We start from the raw sequence: 12531 nt of genomic DNA on the forward strand, positions 1-12531 counted from the left end.
TAAAACAAAATAACAAGCCACAAACTATAAATGAAGGGATATAACATGTTCATGGGTTGGAAAACTCAATATTTTTAAGATGTTGTGGGCAGAATCTAAGATGGCTCCAAGATCTCTGCCCTCTGTTAAGTCCTGTATAATCCTGCCCTCCCTGCAACCATGAATATGGGTGAGGTCAGTGACTTGCTTCTAGCCAATACAAGATGGCAAAAGTGATGGGCTATCACTCATGATTATGTTGTGACATATATACAGGCAGTTCTCACTTTGTTCAGTAGTATAGGACAAGTTGAAACTGTTCAAAGTGATCTTAATAAGATTAGTAATCAATAGGGAAAATAATGATTGTTCCCTGACCTTTCAAAATGTTTGACAAAAGCTTAATTCCCTTACTGTCAATTATAAATATGTCAGGAAATGAGAAAAACATTAAAACTAATTACAGTGACAGTATCTACTAAAACTAAAAAGTATCTTATGACCAAGCAATTGCACACAAGACCAAGGGAGCATATGCCCATTTAACAATATGTGCCAAATTTTTCATATCAGTTTTATTTATAATAGCCCAAAACTAGAAAAAAATATATAAATTTCTGTCTTCAGGAGAATGCATCAACAAATCGTAGCATATTCATACAATGGAATTCGACATAGCAATTTTAAAAATCTCAAACATACAACAAAACAGATAAATACCAAAAACATTAAATTAAGCAAAAAAGCCAGACATGGAAGTATGCATACTATTGGATTACTGTTGGATTTAACTTACATGAAGTTCAAGAACAGATGCTTCTGATCAATGGATATAGAAATCAGAAGAGTAGTTGTTTCCCTCTGGACATGGATGTTAACTGGGAAAACGTATGAGGAAAATTCCTGGAGTAATAAAGATGTTTTGTACCTGGATCTGGTGATGGCACAGATGTATAATTGGTAGAAGTTGGTTGAATTGCACCTTTAAGATTGGTGTATTTTACTATATAAAAATTATATTTAATAAAAATAAATATTTAAAAAGAGAATATTTGTAAGCTTTTAATACAGCGCTGTACACACAGTGTAGTCTGAATAAATGTTAGCAATTAGCTATTTTAAAAACTTGTAGGATTCGGTAATAGCTATGCTTAGAAATAGCTCTAAATGTATACATTATGAGAGAAAAGGGGTTGAAAATTAATTATCTTAATTTCTATCTCGAAAAGGTAACTAAAAGAAAAAAAATAACAGCAAAGTAAACCCCTCTCAAAAGTAAAAGAAAGGAAATAAAGATAGAAGCAAAATCATTGAAAGTAGACATACAATAGAGAAAATAATTGAAGGCAAAAGGTGGTTATTTGAAAAGATTGATAAAGCTTATAAACCCTTAGCAAGATTGATTGATAAAGGGGACAAAGAACAAAGCACAAGGTACCTATACCAAGAACTTAAAAGAATTCTCTACAGATACTACGGACATTTGAAGAAAAAAAAAAAAGACTATTATAAACACCTCAATGCCAACACATTTTAAAATTTAGTGCCTGGCACATAGAAGGCCCTGAATGAATATTTGTTGAATGAACGAACAAAGGAGTCAAAGACAAAGGTGGGAAATCTGGAGGAGAATTAGACACCAGATGGGAGGAGGCAGACCTCTTTTTGGAAAATGAGAAGAGTCAATTTTTCTGAGTTTACAAGATAAAAGAAAGGATATGGGGCAAAAGTCAAATAAAAATAATATCAAAACTTTCAGATTGTGTTTCCACATTAAAAAGGTCTAACTCATTTTAAGTGTGTTACAGTCAGAATTTGCATTACTGGCAAATATTAAACAATCCTCTACTGCAATAGGCATGAAAAACCTAATATATCCCAGCAACCTACTCTTCTCAGTGAAGGAATGACAGATGCAGTTCTCTTTATTATAGTATGGCCTAAAAGAAAATTATCAACACATTTAAGACAGGTCTAATTATAGACTCTAAAATAACACATCTTGTCTTATCTTATGTAAAAAGCATACCTACATATGCTTTCAGAAAGACAAAACAAAACTTTTATGAAGAGATTTACTCATTCTTAAGTAATGAGGTTCATCAGGGGTTTGCTTAGGCCAGGTATGGTTTACTGGGTGATAGAAGTGGCAGACAAGTGTGAACGAAATAAGAGAATGCGGGCCTTAGAGACTCTCTTCCCAGAGATGGGGAGAGACCATCCACACAAGAGGGTGGATGCTGGTGAATTCAAAGGAGAAATCAAAAAAGTCTCACGGCAGTAGTCACTGTGCCATCTTTCTTCCACTAAAAGTGAGACCTATTCTTACTTTTCCTGGCATTTTTCTGGACTATGTGTTGGGTGAGATTTAATTTCATAATTTGAATGACAGTTCTTATCTCTACTTTTACTTTTACAGAAAAAAAACCTTAGACCTTAAAAATTCATTTGGCACCTGTAGAGTAACATACTATGGGTGATGAGCTACCTAGAAGACTATTACGGGTTCTGATCTTTTTTTCTGTTTTTTTTTTAGTCATTTTCCAACAGTTTTAGTGGTTGTTTCTTTCTCCGCATTCTTCTACCATTTTAATGAGCACACAAATGTTATTTTGATCTCTCTGTTTTAACAGCCAACTATAAAATAATTTCAGTAATTAATACATATAATATGACTTAATAATAATCAAATAATAGAGATTTTTTTTCAGAGTGATATTGGAGAGCTTTTGAGTTTCTATTATCCCATGTTTGGACAAAAAAGGTCGGGGGAAGAGGAACCCAAACTAAAACTAGCTCTGCTTGTATGCCTTTGTACAAACAGAGAGAGAGAGAGGTGAGGAAGGGTATAAACTAAATGAATAACATTGATCACGCATGTGTGCATAATTTTAAACTTATTCTTCATACACCTTTCTATTATTTGTTAAATCAAACATGAATTACCTTTGTGATTTCATGAACTCAAATAAAATAAATTTAACAAACAGATGAGAAACATTATGATGTTTTCTCAAAAATTAAACATAGAATTACTATATGATTCAGTAATTTCATTTCAGGTATATAGCCAAAAGAATTGAAAGCAGGGACTTAAACAGATATCCAAAAGATAGAAACAACCCAAGAGTCCATCAATAGATGAATGGATAAACTAATGTGGTATATACATATAATGGAATGTTATTTAGCCTTAGAAAGAAAGGAAATTCTGACGCATGCTACAACATGGGCAGACATTGAAGACATTTTGTTAAATGAAATAAGCCAGACATAAAAGGACAAATATTTCCCTTTATTTAAAGTACCTAGAATAGTCAAATCGAGAGACAGAAAATAAAACAGTGGCTGCCAGGGACTGGGGGGAGGGGAATGGGGAGTTATTGTTTAATGGGTATACAGTTTCAGTTTGGGATGATGAAACATTGTGGAGATGGATGATGGTGATGGTTGCACAACAATGCGAAAGTACTGAATGCAGCTGAACTGTGTACTTAAAAATAGTTAAAATGGTAAATTTTACGTTAGGTATATTTTTAAACAATAAAAAAGACATCTTTGGTCTCATTTACTTTAGGTAAATAAAGTACTAGTTTGTGTGTATCAAGAATTGCAAGAGTGGAAGATGAAGCAACGAGATAGAGAAGAGGGGTCCAGGCAGGAAGAGTACTAAAGAAAGGGGAGAGAAAGGATTCCCCAAACCTCGGCCTTTTTGCCCTATAGAACTACACACCTGTGGGCAGGTGGAGGGATATGAGATCACAGACCCTGCTCATGGTAGGCGTCTGAGAGAGGCCCTGCTGAGGCCCTAACAAGGTGGTCACTCCCCTAGCCTCTTCCCCTACACCAGGCTGGAGAAGGAGAGAAGCAAGTAGAGCCTGACCCTCTGAGATGGTAGCCACAGCTATGCTTCTGTGCCCTGACGGATGTGCCCAGATTGATGGGCCCAGGAGCTCCACCTGGACCCAGAATAGCTAAGACCCCTAGGTCTTAGGCAATGAGAGTGTGTAGGATGTGTGGTGGCACTGGAAGCACAGACACAGGCTGGATCCATCAGGAGGTGATCTTGGAGTGGAAGGCGGGGTGAAATCATGAAGAACATTGTAGGGACATGCCCCACCCTCCTACTCTTGAAATCTTTCTGCTGCCCACCACTTTTATCACACATATATCTCTACAACATTTTTTGATGAGAGTGTAAAATAATTGATTTCTTAGGCACAGTCTCTGCACCTGTCCCACTCCAGTACCCCAAACAGTGCTCCATAAATGCTGTCAAATTTAATTGTTGCATAAGTTTCAGGCCTGGCCTGAAAAGATTATAGGCTAAGCAGCCTGTGGGTTTGCATCTCTCTGTGTAACTTTTTATCAGATACTTTAAGGATCATCTCCTTCTTGGCTCAAACACATTCATGTATTCATTTATGTGTGTGTTCCTTCACAAACATTAAGCCTGCTAAGACTAAGCTTGAGAGAATAGCAGCCCCTTAGCAGGACAAGATACTCTAGTTAAACCCTTCATTTGACCCAAGAGTTTGCTAAGGTCCAGAGTGGGAATAGGGTTTGTAGAAGGTCATACAGCAAATATTGTTTTTAGTTTTAATTTTTTTCTAGCTTTATTGAGATATATTTGACATGTAACATTGCATAACCTTAAGGAGTGCAATGTAATGATTGATAGATGCATTTATTGTGAAATGATTATCAAAGTAAGGTTAGTTAACACATCTGTCACCTCACACAGTTACAATTTTGTGTGTGTGTTTGTGGTGGAAACTTTTAAAGTCTACTCTCATCAGATTTCAATATACAATCCAGGTGTGTGTTTTTTGGTCTTTTTTGTTTTTGGTTTTGTTTTTTAACTATAGTCACCATGTTTTTTGTGTTTTTTTAAATGATGATATACAAATCACCAACAAGCATATGAAAAGATGCTCAGCATTACTAATCATCAGAGAAATGCAAGTCAAAACCACAATGAGATACCACTTCACACACATTAGGATGGCTACTATAAAAAAAAAAAAGCCCCCCAAAATAACAAATATTGGTGGAGAAATTGAGACCCTTATGCATTATTGGTGGGAGTGTCGAGTGGAGCATCTACTACGGAAAACAGTATGGTGGTTCCTCAAAAAATTAAACATAGAGCTCCATATAATCCAGAAATGCCACTTCTGGATATATACACCCCAAAATTGAAAGCAGTCTCAGAAAGATATTTGTACACCTATATTCATCACAACATTCACAAAATCCAAAAGGCAGAAACAATCCAAGTGTCTATTGACAGATGAATGGATAAGCAAAATGTGATCTGTACATACAATGGAATATTATTCAGCTTTAAAAAGGAAGGACATTTTTACACATGCTATAATGTGGATAAATCTTGGGGACATTATGCTAAGTGAAATAAACTAGTTACAAAAGCAAATATTGTATGGGTCTACTTATATGTGATCCGTAAAGTAGTCAGACTTATAGAGACAGCAAGTAGAAGGGTGATGGGCAGGGGCAGTGGGGAAGGTGGAATGGGGAATTATTGTTTAATGGGTACAGAGTTTCAGTTTTGCAAGATAAAAAGACTTCTGGAGATGGATGGTGTGATGGTTGCACAGCAATACAAATGTACTTAATACCACTAAACTGTGCACTTTAAATGACTGAGAAAGTATCACGTTATATATATTTTATCACAATGAACATTTTTTAATTATACAGGTAATTCACAAATACATTCTTGCTGTAAAAATTCAAACAATACAAACAAAACTAAAGCCTTCCTTGACTACTTCCCCATCTGGCTATATACACTGTCTTATTTAATCCTCATAACCACCCTATGATTTAGGTATTATTATAATCTCCATTTTACAGATGAGGAAACTGAAGTGCAGAGATGCTAAGGACCTTTCTTGGAGTCAGTAAGTGCTTTGGTTTAGATTTAAAGTCAGACAAACAAATTACAAAGACCCTGCTCTTACCCAGTACAAAGGAGAGATGCTTTTATGAGATATTAAGTTTTTATAAAGATGAAATTATACATATAATTGTTTTTACCTAGGTCTCAACTCACATGTGACCTCCCAGAGAGTCCTTTCCAAATCACCCTAGCTAAAACAACCCTCCACCCCACACCAGTCACTCTCTCTTCCATCACTTACTGCATTGTCTTCATAGTACTCTTCCCTGCTGTTTTCTTGTTTAGATTGTTGTCTGTCTTCCCCCACTAGAATGTCAGCTCTGTGAGAGCAGGAATTCTGTCTTTTCTGTTCCCCCTGAATCTCCTGTGCCTACAACAGTGCCTGGCACTTAGTGGGTGACTTTATTAGTTTCTGAGGGCTGCCAAAACAAAGTGCCACAAACTGGGTGGCTTGAAACAACAGAAATTTATTCTTTGCTGTTCTGGAGACTTACTGTCTTAACTTGGATATTCAAATTTTCACCCGCTCTGATCATTCAGAAAAGATTAGATAGAAACCCTGGCCTTCGCAACTGATCCCCAAGCTCCCCAGGGCTTCCTCATCATTTCTGTTGACATGCACCCCATCACTTGCGGTGCTGGGTCCCCTCAGAGATGAGCAGGACTGGCCTGACCCCTGAAAAGTCCCCGTCTGATGATGCAAGGAATGAAGATTCAAACTAACAACCCGCACAGAGTGCAGGGCAGAAGGTGTTACAGGCACAGAAGGGGACTTGAGCTCGGCCAGGTTGAGCTAGGGACTAGGTCTAAACTTTATAGATAGATGCTAGATGAGGGGCAGCGATGCAGGGATCTAGGAGCCTCTTGGAGGACTCAGACGCAGGGTTAGGCCCATCCATGGGCTGGGAGGCCCTCGAATGCCCAGCTAAAGTCTACACTAGACTGTATATTGTAGACTGGGTGTAGGAAACAGGTTTTAGATGATGTTTATCCATGACGAGCCATTTGTCCACATGCCTCGGTGAGTCATAAACCGCCTGAGGCAGCGCCTGGTCCAGCCCGGGTTCTACCCTTGTGTTGCAACTACACTCCCTGCTGACGCCTGCGCGGAACGTGGAGATCCTCGGTCTCTTGCTGGTTCATTTTTAGACCCCGACAAGCTCCAGCCCCGCAGCCTGACCCCGCCCTCTTCCGCCTGGGCCAGCTCCCCAGGGCGGAGACTCCCGGAGCTGCGGGCTGGGAGCAGAGTCACAGCCGCCGAGCCTCGCCTGCCCTGGCGCTCAGGTTCGCTGCGGGGAAACCAGAGCTCGGGGAGCGAGCGCTGCGCGGGTGAGTCCCGCAGGGCAGGTGCGCCGCGGCGCTCGGTTCCTTACGCTTAGAGGACAGATGTGCCTGCGGGTCGGAGCGCGCGGACCTGAGCGCCAGTGAAGCTTTTGGAAAGGGCAAGACGGCGGCGACGAGATGCAAGCGGAGGAGCCCTGCGCTCCCGGAGTGCCCGGTGCCCCCGGTGCCCAGGGAAAGCAGCCCGCGCCGGGCCCTGACGCACGCCTGTCTAGCCAGCTGCTACCCGAGCTGTACACCTTCGTGGCGCGCGTGCTGTTCTACCTGGCGCCTGTCTACCTAGCCGGCTACCTGGGGCTCAGCATAACCTGGCTGCTGCTTGGCGCCCTGCTGTGGATGTGGTGGCGCAGAAACCGCCGCGGGAAGCTCGGGCGCCTGGCAGCCGCCTTCGAATTCCTGGACAACGAACGCCAGTTCATCAGTCGCGAGCTGCTGGGCCAGCACCTGCCTGCCTGGGTGAGCCGGGCTGGGCCGGGCGGGGGCCGGAGGTAGGGTGGATACCCTCGGAGGTTCGGAAGGAAGGAACCCTCAGTCCTCTGGGAAGCTGGGATGCTTAGACCCGAGGGATGGCGGGAGCCCGGCGACCCGCATACGGGGTCCCCCACCGCACCGGGCGCACAGACCCTGGGGGCAGTGTCGGTGCCCCTCACCGCCCGCCCCTCAGTCTCGTCCCCACATCTGGGTCGTCTGCGCTGGGTGAAGGAACCCAGGTTTCTTTTAAGGGCCCAGAGCCTGGGAGAAAAGTTACGGGAGGGGCCACACCCAGGAGAAAGACAAGGGCGTCTGGGACTCTTGCAAAGTTACTCCGGAGGAAAGCAGAGGGCATTCCTTCCACGCGCCTGTTGATTCAAAGAAAGAACGCAGAGCGCAACACTGATCGACTAAGACAATGACATATAAGACAGACAAGCATCCTTCAGCAGCAGAGGTTGGGACAGAGGTTGGGGATGGGGCTCAGGGGCAGGGGAGAGGACCGTAGCGCTGGTTCATCCGCAGCGCTGGGGCACGGGCTTCTCTCCCTCCCTCTGCCTGGTAGAGATGCTCCGACTTGTCCAGACACACACAAACACTCATACACACATGCACACTCACACACCCTCAATCACACACTCACACTCAGTCTACAGCTACAAAACTATCTCCTGGTGTGGAATGGCCTGGACTGAGGTTTCTCAAAGCTACTGGTGCTGAGAATTGCCTGGCCCTCTTAACAAAAACAAGTTCTGGGCCCCACCTCACAACTCCCCAAAGGGAGGAGGCACCCTGGGGAGCCTTAGGATCAGGTGAGTTTGGGAAACACTAGCAAGAGTTTTTATACTGTGTTCAGTACAAGGTTTGGTCTGTGGCAGACCTACCCCTCTGGGTGCTGGGGGCTCCAGGCTTCTCTAATTCCTTCTGGATATACTCAGGCCCACAAGGGGAGATGTTCACTGGCTACCAGGCCCCTCAGCTCCTCCAGCGTGAGGACTGTACCCTAAAATCCAACCAGGCCATAGGTTCCTTACACCTGTGCATGATGATAGCATCTGAAGTGAGGTGGTAAGAAAATATTAGAAAGGCCTATTTATGTGTGTGTGTGTGTGTGTGTGTGTGTGTGTTTGTGTGTGTGTGTGTGAAGAGAGAGAGAGAAATTACACCTACTATATTAGTTCGCTAGGGCTACCATAAAGTATCACAGGTTGGGTGACTTTTCAACAGAAATTTATGAAGATCAAGGTGTTGAGAAGGTTGGTTTCTTTTGAAGTCTCATTTCTGGCTTATAAATGGCTGTCTTCCCCCTGAGTCTTCACTTGGTCTTCCCTCTGTACATATCTGTGTCCAAATTTCCTCTTCTTATAAGGTCACCAGTCAGATTAGATTAGGGCCCACCTTAATTGCCTCATTTTAACTAAATCACCTCTTTAGAGTCTTTATAGACTATTTCCAATTACAGTCACATTTTAAGGTACTAGGGATTAGGACTTCAACATATGAATGTTGGGAGATGCAATTCAGCCTATAACACTTTATGTATGGATTGACGGTAAAGCTTTGTAAATAGGTTTATGTATATTGGGAATAAGGGGGGCAAATAGTTTTACTGCTAAGCATGCACAGTATAAAAGCACAGTGACCACTTTCCCAGGGCAGCAGCTATGGGGTGAGTGTTTGGGATCTGTCTCCTACAGAACTTGGTCATCCTGGTTGTTCTATGGGGGTTCGTGATCCTAAAAGGTGTGGACCCAGAGAGGAGGCCTGAACCTGTCCGTATTCCCTGTTCACTGTTGAGGGAGCCTAAGCTGCCTGTCAAACCTCTGTTGTGACCCCCATGGCAGCCTCTGCCCAAGAGAGTTGACCTATGAGGCCTCATCATGGGTCACCTCCCCTTCTGCCCTTTCTTATATTAGAGAGGCCTCTAGACCCAGCTGTATGCAAAAGCAGTGTTTCTGAAATTAGAGCAAGAATCAGATCCTGTAGTGTTATTGACACTCCCTCCCCTCCCCCATCCCTCTGCACACAAACACCATAGAAATTGTTCTGGCTTTTCTTGAGAGGACCCCGGGACTATATGAACCCAGCCAACAGGGTGCTCAGCATGATAGGTAAGCAGAACACAAGGAGGTACCTCCTGGGTTTTCACCCCATAAACCATACCCCAGGCCTCACTCAGCCAGATGTTGGGACACACAGCGGAAGGTGATGGTATTTCTCCTTCTAAGAGGGTAGTGTGGGGCAGGAGACAGATGCATAATAGGTGACTGCTACAGAGGTCTCGGGGAAGCTGGAGATGGGAGTCTGACCAGGGCCCAGTCAGAGGACACAGGCTTGGAGTAAAGGACTCCCCACTTTGTTTCCATACCAGATTGTCCCCAGACCACATAGACTCCTGCTTTCTTGGCGGAGTCCTAGGAAGGCCTGGCCTCCACCTGCACTTTCCAGACTCTCCTGACCGAATTGGAGGGCCAGAGCCTGGATAACCTTTTAGACTGAGTCAGTGGTGCTGCAAAGGGCATCCAAGCAGAAAGAGGCTTGTGAGCACAGAATAGAGATGTGGCATGGCCGGTATATGAGGGAGCCTGGTGTGGTTTGGCCTGGCTGAAGTGTGTGGTAGGGGCTGAGGGACAGGGGCCAAATAGAGGCAGACTTGATAGAAGTCGGGCCTATTCTGAAGGCTACAAGGAGCCTGTAGAGGTTTTGGAAAGATTCTGTAAGACACAGCATGGAGGGAGGAGTGAAGCTGGAAGAGAGAGACCAGTTGAGAAATTGATTTAAGCCAAGAGGCTAGTAGTGGGGCCCAAGAAGAGGGGATAAGAAGTGTGCAGTGTGGGACTCTAGGTACTTGGTGGCCTCTAGATTGGGGAGGAGGAGGGATCCAGGGGTCTTCCAGGGCACCTTCTGATTTGGGGAGCTGGGCGCCTATTACTGACTAGGTTTAGGAATCCAGACTAAGAAGCAGGTCTGGGGAGGTTGGTCTTCTGTGTGAACACCTGTGAAGAACATGCAAATAGATTTAAAGATTCGTCTCATTAAGGTTTACAAGCCCAGGGGTGATGTGGAAAATCTGGAAGTTACTCAACTGAATATTCTTCTCTCATCCTTTTTCTGCCTCCCAAGGAACACGTACTGTTTAAGAAGACAAAGATAGATGTGGTTCTGGGTGTGGTAAGGACAGCGTGACACTCGCCCACAATTTTGGAGCACGGGTGTCTTTATCCTTACATGTGGACCTTTCAGCATGCCTTCTTTATTTTGAGAACCGATTTCCCTGTATGAAAGTGGGATTGATGGTTTATGACCTCCTTTGATATCAGAAATATTTTTTACAAATTAACAGATAGCAAACCAATAGTCGGAGAAAGTTTGAAGAAAAGTTGAGCCTCGTATGTGGCTACCACACTCAGGCCTCACATAGTCATGAAATCGGCCCCTGTAGAGCAGCACCCGGTGAGCGAAGGTGGGTCTCCGGCTCACCTGCTGCTTGTTAAGCTGCGTGCTGCTTGGAGAGCACATCTCATTCTGATTTGCACCAAGCTACTGTGCAGCGGTGGAGGCCAAGGCCAGGCTGAGCTGGAGCGGAGATGCCACCACTCTCCCCAGCCAGGCCTTGGTGATCAGTTAGTTCTCAATCAGGCAGACTTCTTGCCCCATTAGATGCCTCGACACATTGGTCCAAGCTGCTGCCTCTAGGTGATCCTAGAAATTGCTTTCATGTGTTGGGTCTCATTGTCCCCACCTGTAAAACCCTATAAAAGGAGGTTGCTTCTGGTCACACTTCAGATAGTCCTGCTCCTCTTCTGGTCCCTTCCATGGAAGATACAGCTCGAAGAAGAGATTCTTCTGCTTTCAAAGGGGTCATGAGTGAATAACCTGTGGATCTCCTTGTGGATGTGGCCTGGCCACATGGAGAAAAGGCAGCTCATGCTCTGAACAGAAGAACGGCTGCCACGTTTACACGTGAGTGTTCCTTGCACACAGTTTTTAGGTATATTTTCGAAGGTATTAAGAGCCCCTTCAGTCATCCCTCCCTGCCAAGGCTGGGCACTGTGGGGACAGCACAGTAACAACATAGAGCCCTTGACGCTATAGAGCTGGTGGAACCACAGCTCACCGCTCATCTAGCTGCAGGCTTCCAAGGCTGTTTCCACACACAATTGTGGTGAGTCGAGTGTCTGAAAAGCTGCTTGTTCATAGCGAGGCACAAGTGAGGGCTCAGTGGGGGCCGTTGCTGTATTCTCGATTTCCCAGGCCTCCTCACTCTACATTTTCGTAATATGAAATTCATTCCCAAGTGTCTGGGCAGCAAACTTGTCTTTCTGAAGCAGGATGACCACAGGGGGTGGAGCAAGTAGGAGGGATGTGTGGAGACTCCATCCTGTGGCCCCGGCTCTGCCTGGCACGGTCTTGTGAGTTCGCGGAATTCCAGCTACCGTGCTCCAGAAACCACTTCCTTTCCGATCTTCAGCGCCACTCCTCCATGCTCTGAGCGCAAGACCCTCCTGGGGATAGCCCGTGTTGCTGCATTGCCTTTTACCTCTTGGAAGCCCTGCAGGTCGCACTCCTGGGTTCGTGCTCTGGGCGGCCCTTTGCTGCTTTTTGCGTTGATGGTTATTCACCGAGCCCTTGACCAGTGCTCAGGTGGCTGATTGGTTTGTCAGATATTTGTTTAGGCTCTGCCACAAGTGGCCTGATGTGAGAAGGGAAGCTTGGTGAGAGCCTCACCTGGCTCCAGCTCCAGATCAAGTGAGAGGTGTTAGAGGATGAGGGCCTGAAACTGGGTGGAGAGGGGAAGAGATTGTCAGAAAACC

General features: G+C 44.4%; 1 protein-coding gene across 4 annotated transcripts in view; it reads left to right on the forward strand.

Annotated features, from left to right (window-relative positions):
• Positions 1–7063: 7063 nt before the first annotated feature.
• The window catches only part of ESYT3 (extended synaptotagmin 3), a 58424-nt gene continuing 52956 nt past the window's right edge, over positions 7064–12531 (forward strand). For 2 of the 4 annotated variants that reach the window (XM_039837275.1, XM_039837276.1), the window contains exon 1: positions 7064–7702. In XM_039837275.1, the coding sequence (XP_039693209.1) occupies positions 7367–7702 (336 nt within the window). In that variant the 5' untranslated portion in view covers positions 7064–7366. Of the gene's footprint in view, positions 7703–8880; positions 11681–12531 lie in introns of those variants that run through there. The other 2 variants (XR_005647469.1, XM_039837277.1) reach the window with 2 other exon arrangements.

Source organism: Pteropus medius, unplaced genomic scaffold (genome assembly GCF_902729225.1).
Source record: "Pteropus medius unplaced genomic scaffold, Ma_sr-lr_union100, whole genome shotgun sequence".
Lineage (NCBI taxonomy): Eukaryota > Metazoa > Chordata > Mammalia > Chiroptera > Pteropodidae > Pteropus > Pteropus medius.